Source organism: Symphodus melops, assembly GCF_947650265.1.
Source record: "Symphodus melops genome assembly, chromosome: 6".
Lineage (NCBI taxonomy): Eukaryota > Metazoa > Chordata > Actinopteri > Labriformes > Labridae > Symphodus > Symphodus melops.
Window position 1 is genome coordinate 9137553 of NC_136696.1, and position 26196 is coordinate 9163748.

Genomic DNA, 26196 nt, shown 5'->3' on the forward strand with positions numbered 1-26196 from the left:
ATGTGTATGCTTGCAAACACCCCAAACAAATAGCAGCTACAAAACTAAAACAAAGTTACAAAGTTACACAGCCAATTAGCATGTGGATGCTGCACCTGTAGGAGATGACATAACTCTCCAGACCAGCAGGGGGCTGTGATGTACAGTCTTTTCTTTATTTATAAAGGGAAAATCAGGGGGACTTAGACGTGACAACATATAGTGGCAGAGTTTTTTTTGTTTTTTGTTTTTTAATAAACTTGACGTTTCAATCTGATAAAAAACAACCCAATCTCAAGATTTCTCACAGTCAGTGATCTCTAACAAAAAAAATGAAATTGCATGGCAAAGTGCAGGATTAAGAGATGATGAATGATCCCTTTGGGATATCATGTTTGTGCAAGCTCTAGTCTGCAGGCCTTTTTGGCACACTCCTTGATGCGTTTTGAAGAGGTCCGGGAAGCTTGGAGGCGTAAACAGGGCGGCGGGTCAGCAGACTTGACTAACTGCAAGTAAACAAACTCAGTGGTAGTAGCTGGTCAAACAGCTGCAGAGGATCAGTAGAGGGTCAATAACATGGCCTGTTTATGTTTCACTGGAAAAACCCAACACGTATTGTTCTGCAACAACAATAGAGCCACAAAGTTTACCTCCCAGCTATTAAAACGTTGGTGAGTCACTACTGAAGACCACCGGCTGGCATAAATCTTTCACCTGCAAAGATCCTTCCATCACTTTCTTGGTTCCTTTGTGTTTCTTGTCCAACATATTTCTGGCTGATGACTTATGCATTATACATCGCTTCTTCCTGTACATGTAAGTTTAAATGGTTTCCATTTACGAGTCAAGGAAACTCTCAGACTCCCAAGAGGTTTTAGCTGAAAACCAGATCCTCCAAACACCTACTTCCCTTCACCCTCGCCCCTCTGCCACTATTAGGATTTTGTTGTTGTTGTTCTGGTTCCTTCTCGGCACCACTGTTTGTGGTTAACGCTTTCTGCTTATTTCTTCAATATCTTTTCGTAAAAGTATACCTGAAGATAAAAAGGTGTTTAATTTAGCCTGAGTTCTTTGGAGTCTAGCTTTAGCCACCATGACTCACGTTTATGTTACACAGGTCTAGGTGAGAGTTTTCTCCATTCTTGGACAGAACCAGACTAGTTCCCTCCCATAATTTGTGGTAAACTGTTATCAATATTCTCATGTATTTCTTACTTGTCAAGATATTGAATTATGCCTTCATAAATCTTAAAGATTTTAGAAGATTTTTGATGTTGGGAAGAGAATTTAAAGAAAACATTGCCCACTTGTAGCTTTCACTTGCATTACATGGACTCAATGAGTAGGTGGAGTTAGCACAGTTGTCATGGAGATGAATCTGCTGATGAAGACTGTGTTGGGGAAGGCTTCGGAAACAGAAAGCTGGATTGAATATTATTCTCTTTTTCTGTTTTCTCAACAAGCCCTTGAATGCAGCCTGCTTCCTTATACCCTCCCTATCCCTGCCCCTTTCCCCCCTCACCCTCCTCTCTTCAGCATTATTCTCTTCCTCCTCCACCAACCCCCCCGCCCTGCTCCCTCCCTTTCCTGCCGGCCTCTCAGCAGAGGATGTGTCTGCAAGAGAGAGTGTGTGTGAGGGTGAAAGAGGAAAGCCGTCAGTAGAATGGATATGTGCCCTGTCTCCTCCACCCTTTCTTCTCCTTCTTCTTCTCCTCCACTGTGTCATCTGTGTCCGTCCATACTGCTCTCTGGCAGCATTGCACCCTGGGTACCCTCAGTGCCAGCCCTCGGGGACAAGGAGACTCTGCGGCTGAAAACTGACCTTCAATGTCAGCAGGGGATCAGAAGAGTTTTGGGGACAAACCAGAAGGTAACAGGACACACACAACAGGACATACTGAACACACAGACACACACTGTTTGGCTGTTGACAACAATGCTACATGCCAACACCCATATTTTTAAAACCTCTTAGAAGGAAGAGATAAAACAAAGTGTTTCATGGCTGCCGTACTGCTACTATAAATGAATGAACTCTTTAAAACTAATCTTTACACTATTACAGTGAGATTGATGTATTGATTTTGGTGTCAGGACTCTCCTTTGATTACTTATTGACCATCTGCCAGTTCGTGTCAAACATCCTTAGTGGGATGTGGACTCCTCCCTGAATGCATTAGTCTGTAATCCTGCTCAAAAGAAAACACATTTGTTTTTCAAGAAATAATAGCAGTCACTGATCATCAGTTTGTTTGAATTTGAAGTTTAAATGGCAGTTTCAGAAAGTTGTTTGACCCAATGGTCCCTTTGCATTTGCATTGCATTGTAATGTTTAAGGTTGTACTGCAAAGAAAATATTGATATCATGAGTTTCTTACAAAGTGGTCATCAGATGATGGACAATTAACAACCACTAAATAAACCTTAAAAATCAAAGATTTTCTTAATTCGTTAACATCATTTTTGATGAGGTATATTGTCCATGAAAGCCCTTTTATTTCCAGCATCAGACTACATGTAGCAATCAGAGAGTTCACTCACAAACATTTCTGGTTGAAGAGCATTCAGTGGATGAACAATACAAACCCAGTCACTTGAATGTGCTAGTGTTTGTACAGCTCCATCCGCTGTCTTCTCTGCATGGAAAAACCAGCAACAAGCCTGCCTCTGATGCAAGAGCTGCCAGGAATAAATTCATATACAACAATCACTAAAAGTATTTGAAAGCAGCATATAGAGAGCAGACATCTTCAAAGGTAAACTGACTTGAGTTTGTATAGGGCTTTTTTAGTCTTCTGACTACTTAAACTCTTTTACACCACAGGTCACACCTACACATTCACACACTGATGGCAGAGGTTGCTCTGTAAAGTGACCATCAGAAGTAACTATTCCATTCATACACCACTAATAAAGTAGCGAGAGGACATTGGGGTTAAGTGCCTTGCCTAAGAACACGTTGGAGATGGGATGCAGGACACGTAGCTGCAGGAGTTGGAAATCGTACCCCCCACCTTTATATTTAAAGACAACCAACTCTGTCAACTGAGCCATAGCTGCCCATTACATACTGTAGAGTACCTGTTCGTCACTACCAACAGGAGTAAACTAACATGCTAAAACTAGAGTGCAGACTTTTTGTATGTTAAGTTAGAACAAGACATTTCACTTCAGTTTATGCTATTTGTTTGTGCTAGCAGATTCACGCTAACAGGAACAAGCAAGAGCACAGACTGCTTGGACTCCCTACAAGATATTTATTTGTAGCCTATGATATTAAAAAAATATATATCATAAAGGCACCAACAGCAGGAACACAGTTCAAAGTGAATCTCTTCAATGAAAAAGTCAGGTTTATTTACAAAGCACATCTTAAGTTGACCATAGTGGTATTCAGCCAAGAGAAACAATATCCATTTTTAATGAATGTAATAAATTATAAAAGACCAAGAGTGTCGATAAACAAAGATAACTTCATAAAATTAGATAAAACAAAACAATTGCAAAGATATCAAACCAAAAGCAGATTATCTTTACATTTAAAAGAGGAAATAAATAATACAAAAATAAAGTAAAAAAGTCAATGTCAACTTTTATTGAATACCATTGGCAAAACATCAAGCATCAACCAATTGGATGAAGAGAGATATACAGTAGAAGCCACAAATAGAGAAATAACCTATAAAGACAAAACTCCTTATCATTGCAAACTTCTGTAATTCTGCTGTCAAGATGAACACTTAAACATGAGACGTATGAGAGATTACTCGCTTTTTGAACATGCCTCAAGTGGCCACCAGAGGAACTGCAGTTTTCGATACTGCTGCGCTAGCTTCATTGTTAAGCAACTTTTGAATTATCAGCTAGTATAATTCTTCATATGATATATATGAAATATGTCTGTAATTATCTATGACATGTTGTCATGGCCACAGGGTCCTTTTGAGTCCATCATGCCATCACAGCAGCATGATATGGCTCTAAACAGTGAGTAGCTGCTGTATTGTCCTCTGTGGAGTTTTGTTTATCACCGTGCTGTTGATGCAGCAGCAGCAGCTTACATAACACTCATCACTTTCCTGAGTGCGAGCTCTATGCTTTTATTGTTTTGCAGAGTTGCTGATGATGACATTTTAGGGCTTCAGGTTTAGGCTTGGTAGGCGATAGCAGAGTGTCCCATGACCTTCTCTGAGAGAGAGAGAAAGCCTTGTTTGTGTAACTGAGACAAACATCTCCACAAACAAGGAGAGTTGTAAATAACTATCTCACATGAGCCTCTTAATGACTAAACCTGAACTTTTAGTGGCACATGCCGTATATGTGATCAAATAGCTAGAATCAATGTGCTTAAAAAAAACAAAAAGGCGACTTTCTGCTGGTGACCTAACGCAGCACATAGCTCTGTGCCTGAGTCACTAACCACTTCATTATTCACTTAAACCCAATTAAGATAACTCAAATGGAAGTACTGTCACGTGATGGCTGCCTGTCTATCTGACTCACAAAAAATGTGAGCGATAACCTGCTCATCTGTCGAACAACACAGGCTCAGTGCTCTCTGCTATAAAAAGAATCTTTCCATTAAGTTGCAGAGAAATGTCTGAGTCAGACTGCACAGCATATCCTATTCCTTAAACGTCAATAATGCTGCTGCTCAGCATGCTCAATATGATGTTTCTTTATGGCGAAGACAGTGGGTAACTAAACAGTCAAATGGAAAATACAAAAGAGGAAGTAAGGTAGCCGTGAGAGCTCAGCACACTGTATAGATCTAAGAATACAACTTCATTCATTTGAGACCACATGCATAGTTAAAAAAAATGCTGATATTAAAAAAAACATTCCGTTTTGTTGTCTATTTACTCTTGTGTTGTCTGCCTTTGGTTGCGTTCACTGACTGTAGTTTACTCCAAATACTCGTCATTTATTTGTGTTGTCTATATTTGTGCCCTCTTATTTGGTCGTGTTGTACTATTTTTATGATTTTTTGTTGGCAGTTTGTTTTGTTGATATTTTGTTGTTTTGTCTGGATTTGGATGCATTGTGGGTATTTCACTGCGTTGTTAACATGTGCCTTGCTGCTCGCTTTAGCAGTGACAAATACAGCTCCTCCTTTCCTAAACTCTGTAATCCAGGTCTACACTCCCCCCGCCCTCTACCCTGCCAATGAAAAGCCTGTGACCCAACCTTCACAACAGATGACTGAAGTCTCTAACTAGCGTCTTGTCCTCTGTCGCCTCCTGGTGGTGGAACGAACTACCAAACTCCATTTGATCAACAGAGTCCCTTTGCACCTTTAAGAAAAAGCTAAAGATCCATCACTCTCATGAAGACCTACCAATTAATGACATTGATGATGAGGATGACAATATTTAGGATGGTTTTGATGTTGATCAGAAATAGCAACAGCAGCTGACAATGTTGTGCTTTGCCTTTGCTCTGCCTGTCAGCACCTGTGGCCGACAAGACTTAAAACTGGTTGGTTAAAGGTTTGTTTGTACTAGCTGATGTTGTTCCCTCCTCTCTACATCCTTGCTTGGGTTGTACGTACTCTCTGATGTAGGTCGCGTTGGATAAAAGCATCTGCTAAGGGGATAGAAATGCAGAATGTGGTTGTTTTGCTGATATTTGCTTCAGGTGTTGGTATTCAGTTGTTTTGTTATTTACTGTATGTTTCATTGTCATAATCATATTTTAGCTTGTTGTGTTTAACTGGACGTTTAGAGGTTTTATATGTGATTGTTTTGTCTTTATCTTTTATTTTTTTGGTGTGTTGTTGGTAATTGGATGCTTTGAAGACTTTGTTTTCTTTTGTTTGTGTCAGTATTAGCTGTTGATTTTTTCCCAAACCAGCGTGCGACTTGTGACAGACTTCTGTGGGGATCCACAAATGAAAGTGGCCAGTGCAATGTGCAGCCTTACAAACAACATCTGTCCAGTGTTAAACCAGTATGAATGTGATATGATTGACACATTTTTAATTGCAAGTTTTTAACCACTTTGAGTAAAATCAACTCACGATTGCCTCATGGTTTGTCTTTCTTTCAGACAGGTTGAGAGTGGCTGAGATATGGCCAGAAGTGGCGAGGGCGGAGTGTTTGGCTCGAGGTGCTGCCCTGAAGTGGGCTTCAGGGGTTTTCTGCCGACCTGAGCATCTGGAGCGGCTGAGCCAGTACAGGAAGAGAGAGAGTCAGAGGACCACTTCCATACACACCAGACTCAAGGTGACATCAAAGACACACAGACCCAGATATTCAGTCATGTTGCTATAAGTCTACGATGGGACTTACATTTCATTCATCATTCTCTCTCTAACCCTCCAGTCTATGGTCCAGTCGTATCTGGAGGGGGTCGGTTGGGGTCTGGAGCAGCTCAGGGAGGCCCGGGTGGAGCTTAAGGAGGTTTCACAAACTTTGAACAAAGCTGGACTGGAGTCCAATGGAAACACAGAGGGGGTGAAGTCTCTGGAGAGGCTGAGAGAAGTGTCAGTCAATCACAGTCAGCTCCTGTCTGCCGTCAGCAACCTGCCCCGACTTTACTCCGGTGAGATGATGCTTTATGAACAAACAGGAGTGAAGGCAATCATTCAATTTACAGAAATAAGTACAAATGTGAGCAATTCTGCTGTAAGAAAAGGCTTAAGGGTATCATTGCCTCTAAATATAATCCATACTACACATGGGGTGATTAAAATAGAAACTCTACTGGTCATTAAATGTTGTAATAAATCTCCCTGCAACTTGAATGCAATGAATGGTACATTTGTGTTGATGTTTTGTTATTCTTTGTGAGGGCAGAGACACAAGGTTGGTGTCTGTAAAAATATTAGAACGGGTTATAACCAGATTCTTAAAATACCAGATTTTCACGTTTGTCGTTTTGGACCAGCTAGCAGAGACATATGATGCAATGATGCAAAAAATAATAATCTTAAATGTAGAAAAGGAAACTGATGAAGTTAATTACCAATAAAAGGTTTAGTCTGTTACAGCGAAATATAAATCCTTTAGAGCATTTATTTGGTTTGCATAGATTAAAGATATCAGGATTATTCCTTAATTTTACATACTGGTTAAACATATCAGCCTAATGGCAACAGAACAAAGAAACCTCAGTAGCAAGAATGTGACCAACTCGGTTCACTTTGTGATATTGTCGAGGCAGTGGAAGCAGTAAAGGATTGTAGCTTTGGTTTTACTGTAGTATTTATGGTAATCATTGTTATTACGTCTAAAAACTAACAATATCTTATACCCTGTTACAAGAAAGGCATGTATTTTTACATGACACCCCCCCAAGAAAAAAAAAATCCATTATGCTCGATGATAATTCCAGGAAGTCGATTTACGGCAAATCAGTGACTTGAAGATGTGCTGTCTAATGTCAGTCGATAAACTTTCATACTGAACTGTTGGAACAGAGAGTTCTTTTCTAATTTTGAGAATACAGAATATTATTAAAAGGGTTGTATTTCTTTGTAACAAACCGCGTTTTCCATGCTCAACACTTTTACGGTCAAATGAAGAAAATGTTGGCTGGAAGCTAAAATGTGCTTCTCATCTGCAGTCTGCTCCAGCCCCAGGACTCAGAAAAAAAGACTCATGCATTACATAGTTAAAGGATGACAGGAATCAACACTCTCCCCTCCCTGCCCTTTGCAGTGCGTAGCATGGTGTTGGAGACAGAGCGTCTGGTGGAGTCCCGGCGACTCCTGGAAGCCCACGCCCGGCTGATGGATCTGGAGCGCTGGCAGGATGACATCCTTTGGCAGCTCCATGGAGCCACAGGAAACGGCCTCAGCACAGAAGACCGGGAGCTGGTGGAGAAGTATTTCTCTGGTGTCAGACAGCTGGTGGACTCTTTGGGTAAGGAGGGCAAGTCGACACAAGGGTAGTGATGTGTGTATATTCTATATGTTGTACAATGTGTTGGATTCATTTACAAGGCAGATGATGGTAATGATGTGCACGTCATCCACCCTGTTACTGCAGGTAAGGAGCTGTGGGCGGTGGTGAGCAGCAGTCTGGCTCTAGCTAGACAAAATCCCACTCCATTTGTATCAGCTGTGAGGATAGTGGAGCGGGAGGAGACCCTGGACAGAGCTTTACTGGAGGAGCGAGGGGGGAACAGGGGCAACACACGACCCCTGCCCCCCGGGAGACCTCGCTGCTGGAGAGCGTGCTTCTTCCGGGTACTTGAGGAGGCGGTCTCCGCACGCTTTCGCAGTGTTTCCTACCTGCACACTCGAGGCCCAGGTCTGGCAGGCCACCTTTCTGCCCTCCAGCATGGGATCATGGCTGACCTGACCACCGTACGCCACCTGCTGGAGCACTGTGTCCCCTCACACTATCAGCTGACAGGAGCCTACCTGAGGGCCAGCCACCGCTGTTTACATACTCACCTGGCACAGGTCAGTCATGTGAGGAAAAAGTGTCCCAGCATTACTAAAACCTTCACTTGTCTCTCTGAAACACGACAACTTAAATCAGCCGTTGAACGTACTGTTTTACTCTAAAGCCAATATGGATTTATTATGCCTTCTAACAACAGTTTACATCTGACGAGCAGCTCACTATATACACATCTAAGGGATTCTTGTGGCCTAGGTTAGCAGCTGGGACCTGGAGAGTGGGGAAATCTTTGCCGTGCTCAACTGGGTGCTCCACATCTTCACCAGGTGAGCTACTTCGCCTGCACATACATTACGCTTTCTAATTCTTGGTCGTTCCGCCTGTGTGTGCTAAAACTAAGAAAGAGTGAAAGCAAGGAGATGCTAAAACAAAAAAAGAGAGTCAGAAAGGTTGGAGATATAAGGACAACCAGAGGGGCATGCAGACATACCAACAGAAATATTAAAGAAAAGCAATAAAACAAGACATCGCATGCAAGTACGACTATACATTTAGTATTGAAGAAGGGATTTAAAAGAAGTCCCTGACTCTGCAAGCGCTTAGTCACTGTGTGTGTTGTTTTGAAGCTGATACCTTTTTGATGCTTCTGCCACAACATAGAAACTGTGTTATATCTCCTTTCCTATCATAAAGATTTCATGTCAGTGTTTTCCATACTCAGGTAGATAAGACATGAAGGAGTGATGCTGCTTTGCTCTTATGAAGGCTTCCACTTTTACTGCCGCGTCCTTTCACTTTTTTTTATAAACCTTGTTAAGCAAAGAGAGAGTTTTAAAATGAGATCAACTTTGGATCGCCCATCTTAGGTCACAATATGTAACTTCTGACAGAACAAAACAAAAACGCATAGTGTCTGTTAGTCATGGGGGGAAAGAAAGTGTAACTATGCTGATTTGGCAGTCCGGACATGATGGGTCAACCTGAGCTGGTGGATGTGATGGAGAAAGAAGAACTGGGACCTCTGATCTCTCCTGAAGGACTGGAGCAGCTGCAGAACAAATATGTGCAGAGTGTTCGGGTGAGTTACTAAAGGTACATAAATTGTGACCTGAGTTCTAGTCTAAGACGCAACCTTAAAAACAGAGATCCTTTTTCTTTTCATTCATGGGCTGAGTGTGCAGCTTTGGAATCTGTATTAAATAAAGACATGGACTTCACCTTTTGTTGTGAAACATCCATCATATGAAATACTCTGTGATCGAACCCCCAAAAGAGTGTGATGATTACCTTTGAATACAATTTCAGATCATGTCTTTGAAAGTTGGTAGTTTCAAACTTGAACCGAATACAGAAACACGATGGTGTCTGTGACGTTGCTCTGAGGACAATCAATGTGTCGTGTCCATGTTGTCGCTGTTGTAGAAGAGTGTATCAGAGTGGATGCTCAAAGCTCTTCAGGTGGAGCTCCAGGACTGGCAGCGAGACCAGGAGCCTGACACAGACCATGAAGGTTTCTATCACACCAGCCTGCCCACGATCATCACACAGGTATGCAGGCCATGCAAATACAAAAATACAACTCCATTCTAGACAGAAAGTTAGTAACAAACCACATTATAAAGAACGTTAAATTCTGACCCATCAACCCTTTTTTTTTAAATCAGAAAAACCCAAACAACTTTCAGCCTCAGTTCATGGGGCATGAATGGTGCAGGCTCTACCTAATCAGAAAGCAATGAGCCCCACATATTGTCAATTAAATTATCTGACAAAATTACTGCAGTAGACTTTTTTTAAACCCTTAGTTCTTGTTTTAGGCAACAACAAAAAAAACTCAACATAAAAAGGTGTAAATCACCTCTAAAGACCGCTTGGAGAAAACTGAGCTTGCAGCACACAGTAGCTCATAATCCGCCCCTGCCTTTATGTTGCTGTTTTGAAAACAATGACTAACTGATTCATAGGATACTCTGGTGATCTGAAAGGTATAATTATCGACTATTATGGCCCTGAAGAAAGTGATGCCACAACTGTTTTTGTTTCCAAAAAACATAAAATCTTTCTCGAAAAGGTCCATGGATGTGGGGATCCTTTCAAATATGTTGAATGACTACAAGTAAACCTTTAGATGTGTTGCATCTATTACAGACTGTTTTTGCAGAAGAAATTAACTGAAGCAAAAATGTAACGTGTATATTAGTGTAGATAAAATATATTAAACATGGTGACAATTTTGAAATACAAGGTTTCCTCTTTAAATGAGTTGTGCACGCTGTCTTAAGGCCTGACATCATCTGCAGTGTGAACCTGTACTTTGTAATTATATCATGTGCTTCCTACTCTTTTAAACCGAATTGCTTGGAGCACTTTGATTTCTTCCCAGTGTTCCTCTTGTCTAACTTTGTTGCGCCTGTGTTGTGTTTCTACACAAAGTCATGAGTCATGTGGTGATGTGTGATTTGTGCATGTGTCTGTTTGATGATGTGTTACTAGATGTTGGAGGAGAACGCTCGGGTGGCTCTGATGATTGGAGAATCCTTGCGAGATCAGATCATACAGATGGGACTGTATGAGATGGAGAACCTTCTTAACAGGTGTGGCCAATGCATTTCCCTTTTTCTGTTCTTTCTGAAAAACCAGTCTTCACCCTTCACCTTTTTATTGACTGATATTCCTGTCCTCCAAAGGTTTCGAGAGGCTCTGGTTGAATTTGGAAAGGAGCATCGTAGGGATCCCAGCAACAGCAAAAACAAGTTCTACCTTCACTACCTGCTGGCCTCCATCAGCAACTGCATCATCCTCAAGTGAGATAGTGACACACAGTTCATGACCCCACTAACCAAGCGTTATTGTGCACAGATTATCAGCCACATGACTGCAGCCATACACAAAAAATGCAAAGGATAATATTGGACTTTCGGAATAGATGTTGCACTTTAGTCTCTCAGGCCAAAACAAACATTTATTGGTCACATTTCCTTTGTGCTTCAGTGCCCCACAGTGTACCAAAAGCTTTTGATTGTAATTTACTGTACTGGGAAAAAAGCCCTGAGCATTTCTGTTTGTTCTACACGTTCTGAAAAAAAACCTTTCTCATCACCACATTATGGTAAAACATATCAATCTGTCTCAATTATGCGATGATAGGCCCACATCAGCTGTCTGTTCGACTGTACTCAGTATTCTGTGTCCCTTGTGTTTGATGCAGACAGTCCACAGAGAGCCTTCGGCAGCAGCAGTCGTCCCGCTCAGTGAGCCAGTTCTCTAGGACTCCTCCAAACCCTCTGGCAGCTCTTGACCGGGCAGTGAGAAGAGCATGTCGCCTGGTGATGGATCAGCTCCTGCTGGACCTTCAGCCTCTCCTCCCCGGCCTGCTGACCCGACCCTGGCTGGTCCAGGGAGACCCCGTCCCCAAACTCTGCCACGTCCTGGAGCGTCACCTCGAGCTGTACAGCCGTGTTCGACCTCCCTGCAGAGAGGTCACGCCTCTGCTCTGTTTATTCCTCCATCTCCTGTGAAGATGGAGTTCTAGTTACGTGTATTCATTGAAAACAACTCAATGGCTGAGTTTGTTCTGTGTGTATACAGCGTCTACAGGAGGAGGCCCAGTGGCTGATGGTGGTGGAGTATGTCAGGGCTCTGATGCAGAAGAGGCTGGTGTGTCGGGGCGCAGACGAGAGGAAGCAGCTCGCTCAGCAGATGATTACAGACGAGCAGCAGTTCAGAGAGATGTTTCACGGCCTGGTGAGGAGGAACTGACTCTGAATTTCTTGGTTAAGACAAACTCTTTTATCATTTTAGTTTTCATAGAAAAAGGTCACATTTAATGACTTTTCATTTGTACTACCCGTGGTACGGAGTCTATCAGCATTAACAAGTTCTAGATATTTAAAAACTTGAGCCGCAACAGGTTTGTCAGCGATATCTCTATATCGGCATTCATGTCACTCAAACTGAGCTGCTTACCTGTCTTCAGGATAGTGAGGGATCGGTGCCTGAAGTGAATCCTCTGGCCTTGCTCCCTATCCTGGCGGATTTCATCCGACTGAAAGACTCTGGAATGCTCATCCTGGAAGTTACTGGACTTGCAGCCAAATACCCTGACATCGGGTAATCTGACCTGACCTGCTTTTGAACCCTCCCTGCTAAAAGTCCTGTTAAAAACTATGATAAGCCTTAATAGCGAGGTAGACCCTGATAACAAACACATCTAATAAGAGGTAGATGTATAATAAATAAATAGAGGTTGTTAAGCAAAAAAGTGTATTTTAAAGGTACTACTATTCAATTCGCACCTATTCTCATCTTGCATGAAAATTTTAGTGATTAACTAACTGATGATTCTGTCTTTTTCCGACGAGGCCATTGATGACTTATTGTTTTTCTGCTCCTTTAGAGAAGAGCATGTTTCTGTGCTGATGGACATCCGAGGTGACGTATCCAGGGACATCAGAGGGTCTGTGCTGGACTTGTTGGAGCAGAGTGCCCCCCCTCTGCCTGCAGGATACCGGCCCATCTTCACCGACATCCTGGTGCGCCCCTCGTCTATGGCCTTCTGCCTGCCCACGGCCAAGTGTGCATGAAACTCTGACTTAAATGTGACTTTAAAATCTGTTCTGAAAGATAATCAAGCCGAGAGCTTGCAGCACATCATAACTCTACTGATCGTACTGAAGGACCAGTAAGAAACACAATGAGGAGTTTCCACTTTTGTTAAAAGGAACCTTTGTGTGATTATGTTCACATGCATGTTGTTCATCAAGGGACCATCATTTGTTTCACTCTGGGATCTGCCTTGTGCCACCATCACTTTGCTCCTGTGTTGCCCACAGATGTATCTTCAAGCTTTGACATGGCTGCATCCTTATTCTTTGTGGGAAATGTGCAGGATCAGCAATGCTTTCTGTGAGAATAAATTACAGTTTTCGTCAATGGAGTCTGGTGGCAGCTAGTGTGTAGATAGAAACACCTTGCTCTTGAACACCAAGTTCTATCTTTATGAAATCATTCTCTCTGTCAGACACTATAAACAAACTGTCTCAGCCTATCAGACTAAAAAAACAAGCACGTCATGTGATCGCCACTTTTGACATTAGGGATCACTTATTAGTATATATATATACACACACACACTGTACATATAAATAATCATTTGCTGTTTACAGGTTACAGATTTAATTGATAGTATTTTCTACTGAACAAAACTTTAAAGACCTCCATTAAATGATTGTACCTTCATTGTATTGTGTGGAGAAGCAGACATGTCTGAGGCAGGCAGAAACTCTACTTAGAAAATAAACCGTACACAAATATTCAAGATCTACTCGACTATCAAATTACTGAATGTATTTAACTGCAACACCTCTGATATTGCCTGCTGAAAACAAACATTTGTAGTTTACACTCACAATCCAATGTGTGCATTTGATACCAGGGTCTGTTTATTTCATGCCAATCCAAGGAATCAAGGACTTGAAATTAAGTAAAAATAAAGACCTATTTTGATATATTTTACTAATTAAAAGGTAAAAAAATGGCCACGGTATGAAAACCTTAATAAAAATCTGAATGGTTGTTTTGCAGGATGTGAGAAGTTAACAGAGAAATTTGTTTCGCTTACAACATTTTGGTATAACTTCCAGAGTAATGAAAGAATAATTCATGTTCTATCACATGGACATTACAATTATCATTGCTTTACTGTCAAGGCTCCTGGACTATGTCTACCTGAAGGACTTGGACTGCTTATTTTTAAAATCACCTTTTCTTCATTAACGTGTCTTCGTATGTCTTATCTTCCTTTGTTGTTGATACTGGGTGTTATAATTGGAAATGTGATGTATATTTATTGTATTTATATTCATTTTTCTTTAATTTCCTTTGGAATTGTTTTTTTTTCTTTTCTTATGTTTGAATGAATATTTTCCAACATCTGGTCCCATAACGCACATTGTATAGCTACTGTGAGCATAAATGACTTAATAAATGCTTTGTAAAAACGCACAGCTTTCATCGATAACTACATCTGTTCCTACCATAGACTGTAAATCCTACTGATAAATTCATTCATTTACAGAGGAAGAGGAAGGAGGGGCAAACATCGAAATAACAAGTCAAACTTTCGACCATCTTCTTCAGTAATTTGAGAATCATAATACTTTATCATCTTAATCATATTTTTGTATTAAAAGATACAGCCAAACATGTTAATTTTGCTATAACAATTGAGGATAAACTTGTTTTGCGACATACATTCACGTCGTGAGTAACAATCACGTGATCAAATCTATGACGTCGCTTGAAAAGATGGCCGCTTCCTTTGGAGCAACGCTGCATCTTTAACCCAGGCTATCATAACTTACTATTATATAGAGTAGTAATTAAAGCTTTTATCCACACATCTTAGTCGAGGGTTGTAACAGTGTTTGCGGAGATGAAGACCTTCTGCGGAAGAGCCAACCCGACCACAGGAGCTTTAGACTGGGTGGAGGAGAGCGAGGAGTACGACTACCACCAGGAGATAGCCAGGTAGCTCTGAGCTTAGCATCCCAGCATGGAGAGAAACTGCACACAACAACACGGTGTACATGTGGTATCACATCTGAATTCACCCCGAGTCATGTGATCACACGACAAAGACACAGAACCAGACGACAAGAATATTTGTGTTGTGTTGTTTGATGAGAGGAAGAAGTTATCTCAACAGCTCAAAAACGTTTTATTTTTTATTTTTATCAGGCAAGCCTACCAAGTAGTCAGGGAAACACAATTATTTTCTCTCTTATCATGTAGCTGGAGGAACTTAAAGTTCAAAAGATCAGTAATGATCAGTCAATGTTTTCTTCGAACAGGATCAAATACTCACTATTACTGATAAAAATAACTTTTTTTCTGAAGAAACTGTTCAAACTTGACAAAATCTGTTGATGTGATACACACATCACATATCTGCTTGCAGCTCTAATTCCGAGTCTGACCCATGAATTCCCAGGAGAACAACAATAATTTGCAGCAATATTGTTACCCGTTTCTAAATTGAACTAAAAAAAATCCATGTGCTGAAGAAGTTTACATTTTATTTACCATTTGTTTAGAATGAAGGTACAGAACGATCCCCACATTTAACACAAATTTGTTCCTGGTTAGTATGATCATAAATGATGAGATATTCTAACAGAGGTCCAACTCGATCTGCTGCTCTGTCTGTTTTTCAGGTCCTGCTACGCGGACATGCTCCATGACCATGACAGGGTGAGGGATGTGTGACATCATCGTAGAGGCAGTTTCTGTTTCAGCATTTTTAATGTAACGTTAAAAATAAGAGTCAAATTCTTCAATAGAAAATAGAAATAAAGAAGAACCGTGGTTTCAGAAGTGGGCATTGAAATAACTTCATGTTGCAAGCACGTAGTAAGAGTAGGTGGTTTGCTCACTGTTTACGGATCAGGGATACGTCATGAAATTTAGGATATTCACATGTTTAAAGTATGTTGAAATGAGGTGAACTTGCTACTTGGCATTTCTTCTTCTGTGTTGCATAATACAGTGTATATTAAAATTTTGCGTTTAAACCTTAAAGTAGTGTCCTTGTCTTGAGGCATGATGTCAGAACCTTTATAAGACCAAATAACGATGACATGGTGGAATCTTTATTTACAAATTGTGACTTCACAAATGTCTATTTTAAGGAAAAGTTGACTGTATTTTGTTCTTCCAGAATGAGAAGTACTACCAAGGCATCCGGGCGGCCGTGGCCCGAGTCAAGGCCCGCGGTGAGAAGGTCATCGTGTTAGACATCGGGACAGGAACAGGCCTGCTGTCCATGATGGCTGTCACGGCTGGAGCTGACTTCTGCTATGCTGTCGAGGTAAACATGCTAAGTCCGTATAAACTGCACTTAGACTGTGACAGTGCTCAGGGTAAAACGTATATGTCAAGCAGTCAAGGAAGAGTTCTCCAAATGGAAGTAAAGGGACCTCATTTTTTACCATATCTTGAGCTTGTATAGCGCTTTACTTGTCTTCTGACTACTCAAAGTGATTTTACAGAGCAGGTCACGTCTGCTCATTCACACACTGATGGCGGAGGCTGCTGTGTAAAGTCCATCACTATTAACTCATCCATTCATACACATTCAGACGCTGACAACAAAGCAGCAGGAGAAACTCTGGGTTAAGTTAAGACACGTCGGACGTGTGGCTGCCGGAGCTGGGGATCGAACCCCCAACCTTTCAGTTAAAAGATGACTGACTCTGACGCCCCATCTAATGGTTAGAACGATCGTGTCCAGCAGGTTTCTTCAGCCAGCAGCTGCAGAACAAGCTGTAATGGTTTCTTCATTTTCAGAGCACGTCCACTTAAAGTGCTTTTTTTTTTTTTTGCTATTAGCCATCTCAGACTCCATCACAGACAAGAAAAGCCTTTTATATAGATAAAAATACACTTTTGCTCTGATTTGCAAAAACATATTTATCGGTGAAAAACAAATCATTGAACTTGTAGAAGACAGAAATTGCTGCTCTCCCACAGCCTGGATTGATTTGTTTGTTTCTGTTATTGAGTGTTTTTAACTGAAGATTTGGCGACCACACAGTAAGACAACAAAACGAAGGAAGGAAGTGGCCGAAAAATACATGTTCTGCAAGATGATGAAATTACAGTTTTGATGATACCGTCTGGTGATCCAAAAGGAGGGATGTATCAGCAGTTTATGGTTTGAAAAAGGAAAAAAAAGATTCATCTTAGTCGGGATCTTTTCTTGTCGTGATGCGAGTGTTTGAAGACGATGCTTCTGTGTCCTTGTCTGGTTCAGGTTTTTAAGCCCATGGCTGAAGCTGCACAGTGCATAGTGAAGAAGAACGGCTTCTCTGACAAGATCAAGATTATTAACAAACACTCAACGGATGTCACTGTTGGGCCAGGTCAGACACAAACACACACACACACACACACACACACACACAAAACATTTTTTACTTCTAAAAGACCTCATGGTGCCAGGTCGCTCCAACGCTACAGTGGGAAAGACAGTAACACAGGAGAGCATCACATATAACAGAAGTCCAAAACAGAGAGCATGATGTTTAAAGCATGTGGGTGTGTTGTGTTTGTAATTGAACACAGATGGAGACATGCAGACGAAGGCCAACGTTCTGATCACAGAGCTGTTTGATACAGAGCTGATAGGTGAAGGAGCCCTGCCAAGCTATGAACATGCTCACCAGAATCTAGTCCTGGTATGTGTGTGTGTGTGTGTGTGTGTATGAAATGAAATCTAGGTGTTGTTCTGCATTTATACACTATTACAATGAGTTTAGACATTTGAGTTCTTGTTTGAAATGACAACATTGCAACATGAAGATGACCCTGTAAATGGTATTTAGACCTCTGTCCTTGTGCGTTCATGCCCACGTAGGAGAGTTGCGAGGCGGTCCCTCATCGGGCCACCGTCTACGCTCAGCTGGTGGAGTCTGAGCTTCTGTGGAGCTGGGCTCAGCTGCAGCCAGTGGAGGTCGAGGGGGCCCGTTTGGTCCCGCCGCCTGCAGTGGGTCACTGTGCTGGAGCTCATTCAGTGTGTGACATCCAGCTGAGCCAGGTGTCTCCGAACAGCTTCAACCCGCTGGGTCCTCTCTGCACCATGTTCAGGTCCCACAGAGACAAAACAGGATCTCCTCCATAGTTTTCTGTGCGCTCCAGCGTCTCACATCGCGTTGTTTTTTTTCCTCCATCTTTCTACACTCAGTGTGGATTTCAGTAAACCAGTCAGCAGCGCCTTCCAGACCCACTCGTCCCAGTTTGTGTCTCAGTCGGATGGTCGGGCCCACGTGGTCCTGTCGTGGTGGGACCTGGACATGGATCCCAGTGGAAGCATCGTCTGCAGCATGGCTCCCAGCTGGACGTACCCACAGCCGAAGAGCGCTCCAGTGAGTTAAAGGACGCAGCGTGCTGCGCTCCCGTCGACCCTTTCACTGATCACCGTGTTGTGCTTTAGTGGCGGGACCACTGGATGCAGAGTGTGTACTTCCTGCCCGTGGAGAGCACAGTGACCAAAGGAGAGGAGCTGAGCCTGACTGTGTGCCGTGATGACTACAGTCTGTGGTACAGTCTGCGGCCTCTCAGGTAACACGTCAAAGACGACACATTTCATGACTGACTGAAAACACTGTGACGATCTCCTGCAGTGGAAACACACGACAGAAACAGCCATTTTTTCTTCTCTTTTTTCAAACAGGCACCTTACTGAGAGTACAACACTCTCGAAGTAGTAGCTTTGCTTAGGGGGCTTAATCAGTCTTCCACTGTCACTAATACATTTTTTAAAACCCTCGAGCCAGGCAGCCACTGTGTAAAATCATAATATAGGAAATGACTGACTCATATAAAAGAACAAGTAGAGGACAGTATTGTTTGCTGTTTTCAACCTGTGAGTGATGATATCATGGAAATGTAAATGATCTGTTTTCAGTAACACAGTTGGCGGCCCAGAATAAAAGCACAACCTATTTCAGTTTGGATCTCTGGACTGTCTGCCTTTTGTTTGTATCGAAACGTAGCTGTCTTTTACAAAAGTGAAAAATGAAGGGACACTGTCTGAACTGTTCAGATGTATTTAGTCAAAAAGTTGAAATGGCGTCGCAGATAGCGTAGTGGTTTGAGCCCCATATATGGAGGCTGTAGGCCTCCTAGCTAGTGGCCCGGGTTTGGACTCTGACCTGTGGCTCCTTTCCCCCACACTCTCTCTCTGATCCATGTCCCTCTGCCTAGCTCTAAATAAAGGGATAAAACCCCCCAAAATACACTTAAAAAGTTGATATGGGTACGGGGTTACCTTGGATGGATGGTGCAGGGGAAGGCAGAACTATGACAACTCTTCTACATACTGCATGTGTTCTTATCCTCTGTGTAAACCAATAAGAGATTTGGAGAAAAGAAAAGTTGATATGGGGATCAATGAATCTGTTTAAAAATGCAGCAGAGCACGAGTCACTATGGAGTATGAAATAAATCCCTCCCTGAGGAGCAGAAAATAGCACTAATAATTTGGTAGTAAATAGAAATACCTCTTTGTAAACCACTTATGGTCCAAAGGTATTCAGAAGTTAACGTCTAAAAAACATAAAACGTTGAGTGAACTCTTTGTTGGTAGTGGTGTTGTTGTGTTGTGTCAGGCGAATGATCCGTGTGTTTCCTGTGTTCAGCCAACAGAACCCACAGACCGAGGCTCCTCCCTCTCGGCCGTGTTGTACCTGTCAGGCTCACCTGGTGTGGACGCGCCCACGCTTTGGAGAGCTCAACGACAGGCGGCGCACCGAGAGCTACGTCAGCGCTCTTCGCAGTGTAAGTAAAAAAAAAAGCGTCAGTACGACACGACAAATATTTGTTTTTTTGTTTTTTTGTTTTTTTGTTTTTTTGTTTGATAACCTGCCGTGTTGACTCCAGGTGCTGAAGGAGGAGAGTGTGTGTCTCAGTGTGAGTGATGGAAGTCTGCTCCCTGTGTTTGCACACATACTCGGAGCTAAAAAGGTACGCTGCTTAGACGTCTTGGTGCCAAACACTGAACTTTGACAAACCACAGAGAAGATGTCACATCTGCTTCTCTCATCTCTCTTTACTCTCCTCTTCCATGTTTAGGTCTACAGCTTTGAAAACTCCAGAATGTCCAAACAGGTTATTGAACAGGTACAATACACACCGTGTCTTTTTTAGATTACATTTATTCTTTCATATTTGTATTGTATCAACAGTAAAGCAGCAGACTCCAGATGCAGAGGAGTAAGTGTGACTTTTGTCCATGCAGGTGTTGGAAGCCAACATGAAGAAAGGCGGTGTGGAGCTGCTTGAGATCAGGCCTGAGCAGCTGACCAGCAGGGACGTAGGAGGGGAACAGGTACCTTTGGAACAAAGCCTTTAGTGTGGTGGGCTGTGGTTCAACATAGTGACTGTGATGTGATTACCATCGAGACCATGCAGAGTTTCAAATGAGCTGACCTACAACAACAAACAGGCCTGTGAAGACCTGTGAAGTCATGTGGACTTGACCTCTGTTTAAACTCTTGTTTAGCATCTATGAGCTTGTAAACTGGTAACGTAACAGTAACAGTAACAGTAGTCCTATTTTATTTTAAATTAAAAAAAAAAAAAAAAAGTCTCCAGTTAAAGCTTATGTTCTTCTCCTAACAAGTCAAAATGCTGTTTATGGTTTGTTCTTCTGGCCACAAAATGTTCAAATCTATTTGACTCAAATTCCATTTTGTTGAATTTTACTCTGACTGATTGTGTTTGGACCCCAAATCTCCCCCCCCCCCCCCCATGTGTGTTTGGTTCTGTATGGTATCCTACCAAAGCTGGGAAGGGTTTAACTTTGGTGGGGTCGGGCATCATTACATCATCTCTCCTACAGATCTCAGTCCTGATGGGTGAGCCGTACTTCAGCACCAGCCTCTTACCCTGGCACTCTCTCTTCTTCTGGTACTGTCGGACGGCGCTGGCTGGCCTCCTCCGGCCCGACGCCACCGTACTGCCCCGCTCTGCCACGCTACACATGATGGCAGTAGAGTTCCAGGTGAGACAAAAACGTGTTGGTGAAAGAATAAGGGCATCTGTTGAATATTTCCACAGGTGAACTGTTTGTGTGTTGGCCTGAAACAGATCGTACTGTACGTTGAGGAGATATTTATTTAGGGTCTCTTCTCCCTTTAGGGAGGTTTGAGAAGAAATCCTCAATGAATGGCAAAAGAACTGTTCAAGAGCCTTAATACAAAGTCGTATATTGTTGGAATAAACTTTAATGGTGTAGTGCGAGAGCCACGTTACAGAACAAAAAAACCCACAATATTAAATTTGTAAATGGATTTGAACCAGACGATGTTTAAACTATGATTCTGTGAGGTTGGATTAGAAGAGCTGCCCTCCGCCTGCGTGAAAATGATGAAAGCAGAACCTTTAAAGCCATTTCCTCCAAGTCAGAGCAGTGTGGTTCTCTCCAGTATCTTCTCAGCCTCCTGATACCTGTGTGACAATGTAATGTGGATGTGCAAATGGATTCTTTCCTCATTTGTGTAACCTTTTTCTAAGGTATATGCTCCATGTTTCTCCATTTTCCAAACAGCGGCTTCTTCTGCAAAACTGTAGACTTTGTAACGACTTTATTTTTGTAAATTTACAAGTTTAATCTTGTAAAATGTACGACTGTCTGTATTCTCACAAATCCCCAAGTACGGTATACTCTTGTAAATGTATTACTTTAATTTTGTACATTTACGACCTCATTCTTAATTCTAGTAAAAGTTTGACTTTAATATCAAAATAAGATAATTGTTTGCCCTCATCTGGCCCTTATACTCCTTTGTACAATTTCATATAAACCAACATTTATGATTTTCAGAATATACTGACACAGATCCTCATTTAATGCCTCAGAACCAAGGACTTGTTTTAAAGCGTTTTTACATGTACAGGTTCTTTTATTTATGTGCACACTGTATCATCCATGAACTTTCCCGTTTGAAGGATTTGTGGAGGATACGAGCGCCGTGTGGAACGTGTGAAGGCTTTGACGTAACACCCATGGATGAAATGGTCCAGGTATGTTTAAAGCATGCTTTGTTTTTTTTGCTGCCAGATTTAACCTCCAGTGTGATCCACCGTTGTTTGAATCATAAATCATCACTGAAATATACAGTTTGTATGAACTCTCCCGTGTGTTTTTCTAAAAATCAAATTGTGACCTTCAGAGATCTCTGGATTTCCGCGAGTCGAGGGAGGCGGAGCCACACCCTCTCTGGGAGTACCCGTGTCGTGCTTTGACCCAGTCCTCAGCCGTCATGACCTTTGACTTTACACAGTGTGTCCCTAAACAGCCAATCAACAGTCAGGGCTCGCTCCCTCTCATAAGGTGCTGAGAATTCTTCTATCACAATAGTTTTCTTTTTTAATCATTCAGTAAATTATACAATTGCTTGACATTGTATCTCCTGCTATGTGAGCGTAAAAGCACTTAATAATCGCTTCTGATTCAGGATGCATCTGTGAGGCTCTAATGGTAAACTGCACTTTATGATGACTTTGTTTAAATGTGTTTCAGGGTTGGCCGTTGCCATGGTATTGCATTGTGGATGGAATATCATCTAACCGATGACATCACTGTCAGTGCAGGTCTGATAGGACCAATCAGTGAGCAGGTATCACATCACACAGCAGGACTATTATTATCCTCTGAACTCGTCTCTCTCACTTTCAGCACACAGTCGGTTTGTCTCTTCTGACAGATTTGCTTTGCCTTCCTTTCAGGGTGAGTGTGAGTGGAGTCGACACAGGAAACAGGGAGTGTATTTTCTCAGCTCGCCGTGGGACAGTTCAGGTGATGGCAGAGCAGCGGTGGCTTACAACTTGACCTTTGAACCCAGTTTAGGGGACATTAAGATGGACTTCAGTATTCAGTCCTAGTGACTCCAGAACAGACTATTAATGCTGAGCTTTTACCTCTCACTGCTTTTCTTGGTGCATATTTAACATCTGTGATTCAGCCCGTATAGTTATTGTATTAACTGAACAGAAAGCAGCGTCGGATGGGTCGGATTTCAAAGCCGATTTCAGTGGATCGTAGTAAAAAAAAACAAAAAAACAATTGTGTCAACATGTTTACAAAGCTCTTTTTAAACTTGTTTGAATCGCTCCGTTTCTTGTCTCCGTCACATTTTGCACCGTCTACTGCACAATTTCTCATCAAATAAATCTGATTGGTTGAAAAATATCAGACATTTGGGTCACAATTTGTTCACGGGGGGAATCGGGGGTGGGTCCTGAGGGTAGAAGACTTAAGAACCTCTGCATTACAAAAAAGAACCACACTTTTCAAATATTTTGCCTTTATATACATTTAAAAAGCTTGCATTAGACGTCACGATGTGTGTGATTTTGGCCTCTGTGATTATTGGTTAAATATAGTTCCTGTTTTATACAGAGATGATTAGATGTGAAAAGAACAAAAACAAATGCATTTCAGTGCTTTTAAGTTCTTCCTTAGGAACCTCTCAAGGCTTTTCTCACACCACAGCTTGTATGATTAACAGCAGAATATAACTTTCATTTGGACATTTCTTCATTTATAAGCTTGCTACAAGCACAACATCAGAAACAAGATACTGTGTGTCAGTTTTAAACACTTTAAGCTCCTTCAGAGGAGGCATCAGTGAATACACAGATGGACAGAAAGCCCATCAGAGACGCAGCTTTCTGCCAGTGGACTGCCGTCTTCAGATGATCGTTGGAAGGAAAGAAAAAAGAAAAAGAAAAGAGGGAATGTAGGTTTTTGAATCAGGAGCTGTTGGATGTGTATATTCAGTTTTCTTAAGCGTCTGTCAGCGTCTTGTTGTCCAGCATGATCTTCTCTCCTGGTTTAAAAGCGGGCATTCCTAAATATGGACAGCTGGCACATCGAAACGCATCCCCCAGGTAACACTGCCATGAAGAAAAAAACCCCCACTATGAGTAAAGGGATAGTTTTATAGACATGGTAGGAATCTGAAAACACATAACAGGATAAACTCACGCTTCCACAGGCAGACTTTGGCAGGTTAGACTTCTGTTTTCCTTTACTCTCCTCCTCCAACTCTTCAGCAAGACCACAGGAGCTGCAAAACAATAAAACGCATTGCATCATGTGGGACCGCCTTGAGAAGCAAACATGAGTTTTGTCATCAACACACCCACAACATGCTTTTGTTTATGGCTTTCATACGTTTGTGGGCGACCTCACCAGTTCTTGCAGGCTTTCTTCTTCTTGCCCGCTCCCTCTCCACAGCCCGGCGCCTTCAGAGAGACCGGGTCCGGCTTCTTCAAGTCCTCCTCATCTAGCAAAGCATCTGAGTCCACCAGGTCCTACGGAGACAAGAGGACGCACGGTAAACTCACCGCCCAGAGAAGAAAATGTGCAAAAAGGAGTCAGTCCTTAGACTCACCACATCATCATCACCCATGTCGTTAGCGGACAACGTCCACATTTTGACCGTGTTGGAATCCAGAGCTGGTTTCTCTGCTGGGACCAAAGATGTGTGCAAATATTATCTTCACATCAGTTCATAGGAAAATGCAGATCTGTGAAGTGTTTGAAAGGGATCACTGGGGACAGATGAAGGGACAAACTTCCCAACTTATCCACCGTCATCCCCCGAAAAATATCACAGATGTCGACATGAGGAATGGTTTAAAAAAAACCAAAAAGAAATCTGGCTTCATGAACCAACCTGGCTTCGCTGTCTTTTTACCGAAGGAAAGTTTAATCTGGCTGGACGATCCCACCTCAAAGCTGGGTTTGGAGGCTGAGATGCGGACTCTGGACAGGGAGTTTCCTTGGTAACTGGTGGCTGTCCTGAGGGCACTTAATGCCTCAGGACTCAGTTCTGCTTTACTGACCTGAATGAAGACAAAGCCCAGAAGAGCTGTTTACACACCTCATCTTTGAATGCAGAGTCAACAACATCACTCAGTCTTACACCTCTTTTCTTTTTCTCCATTAGATGCGTTCTTAAAGCTCAAGACGGTTGTGTTCTTAGTTGTTGGTCCATCTGTTGGTTTCCCTTCTTGTTGAACAACATCGATGTGTGAAGGCCTAATGAACATCCAAACATTTCTGCTTCCACGTTGAGAATATTTCATTAAAAGCTGGCTAAAATAAATGCTTAATGTATCAGACATGTTCAGCTCTGAAAGCCCCAAAGTTCCAGTTTCTTCTTTTATTTTGAAAGGACTACTTTGAAAGTAAGGACTCTTTTGTAAGGGGTAAAATAAATGAAGTCTCGGTCCTCTTAAAGCCTCAGAGAAAGCACAGCAAAGTGTTCAAACACGACTATCGTGTTTTAACATTCACGGTCATTGTGTGTTGGACCCTCACCTCTGTAACCGATATAAAGCCCGACAGCTTCAGAGCTGACATCAGCTTCTCTGCGGTCCTTAAACTCTGGCCCTCGGCTCCTGGAGCAGAGAGAGACACAAAGACCAACAATGAGAGCAAAAAAGCCGCTCAGTGACCGGTCACATGAAATACACATTTTCAAATATTTCTGAATGTCTTTAAATGTCCTGTTTAACAAGAAGGAACGTTTAAGACATGTTATGTTATAGCATTTTTAAGTTCTATCCTAATTTGTAATTAAATTAAGTACATTGTGCTCCTTCATGTGTGGAGAGACGTTAAAGTCCAACAAATCACATTTCAACATAAACTAGTTTGAGTGGTGAGGAATGTAAAGGACTCTTTCTCTCACCTGTGACTGCTTCCTCCAGGACTATCTTAGCACCAGGTTTCAGCACTCTGGCCATTTCTACTAAAGCGTCAGGGCTGTGCGTGGAGGAGCTGTCGGCCAGAAGGCCGGAGAGCACCCAGTCAAAGGTGGATGCTGAGTGGGAAGCTGGAGAGCAGAGAGGATCATTTGACTTGATTTAGTGGTGATAAAACACTCGTTGTTTTGCAGTCAGGCTATTTTGTTTTTTTTAATTGTCACTCACACATCAACAGTCTCTCCATGTTCTCCAGTGATATTTTGCCTTCTGCACCGACAAGGGCGCCCAGTTCCTCTGCGTACTCTTTCAGGGCTGCTGGTGACGAGGGCTGAGACCAAACTAACAGCACCTGGTTCCCCGCCGCGATGCCAAGGTCTGCCATGATTTCCTTCAATTAAAAAAAAGAAGATGTTTTAATGTAACTGTTTCTGGATCCTCTGTAAGCGAGGACACGTGGTGTGATTTGGACATGATCCACCCAGACCAACAGAAACAACCAAAGGGGAGAACAGAAAGACCCAGGAGACAAGTTACAGACAGTGAGGAGAGGTGCCTCTTTCATAAGAAGTGACATGTAAGAATCATT

General features: G+C 42.2%; 3 protein-coding genes across 4 annotated transcripts; 2 read left to right on the forward strand and 1 right to left on the reverse strand.

Moving 5' to 3' along the window:
* The first annotated feature begins 1406 nt into the window (after positions 1–1406).
* exoc3l1 (exocyst complex component 3-like 1) lies at positions 1407–14359 on the forward strand. The gene is made up of 14 exons (XM_079346096.1): positions 1407–1849; positions 6028–6203; positions 6303–6522; positions 7641–7844; positions 7971–8389; positions 8586–8656; positions 9291–9408; positions 9753–9878; positions 10824–10924; positions 11018–11134; positions 11539–11809; positions 11919–12074; positions 12307–12440; positions 12727–14359. The coding sequence occupies exons 1-14, from the start codon at positions 1807–1809 to the stop codon at positions 12911–12913; spliced, it is 2343 nt and encodes a 780-aa protein (XP_079202222.1). The 5' UTR covers positions 1407–1806; the 3' UTR covers positions 12914–14359.
* Positions 14360–14603: 244 nt separating this feature from the next.
* prmt7 (protein arginine methyltransferase 7) lies at positions 14604–23082 on the forward strand. Its single transcript, XM_079345292.1, has 17 exons — positions 14604–14858; positions 15545–15581; positions 16048–16197; positions 17143–17251; positions 17454–17566; positions 17746–17975; positions 18073–18253; positions 18322–18449; positions 19529–19667; positions 19770–19853; positions 19962–20009; positions 20128–20217; positions 20731–20892; positions 21840–21914; positions 22064–22224; positions 22414–22510; positions 22620–23082. The coding sequence occupies exons 1-17, from the start codon at positions 14764–14766 to the stop codon at positions 22773–22775; spliced, it is 2055 nt and encodes a 684-aa protein (XP_079201418.1). The 5' UTR covers positions 14604–14763; the 3' UTR covers positions 22776–23082.
* Positions 23083–23180: 98 nt separating this feature from the next.
* Positions 23181–26028, reverse strand: ciapin1 (cytokine induced apoptosis inhibitor 1). 2 transcript variants are annotated; one of them, XM_079345298.1, is made up of 8 exons: positions 25836–26028; positions 25595–25738; positions 25222–25301; positions 24575–24743; positions 24290–24363; positions 24088–24209; positions 23881–23962; positions 23181–23789 (listed from the first exon to the last, which is right to left on the reverse strand). In XM_079345298.1, the coding sequence occupies exons 1-8, from the start codon at positions 25990–25992 to the stop codon at positions 23679–23681; spliced, it is 939 nt and encodes a 312-aa protein (XP_079201424.1). In that variant the 5' UTR covers positions 25993–26028; the 3' UTR covers positions 23181–23678. The 2 variants fall into 2 exon arrangements, with proteins under 2 accessions (XP_079201424.1, XP_079201423.1); XM_079345297.1 differs by having other exon boundaries at positions 24290–24366; positions 25836–26027.
* Between the last annotated feature and the right edge of the window lie 168 nt (positions 26029–26196).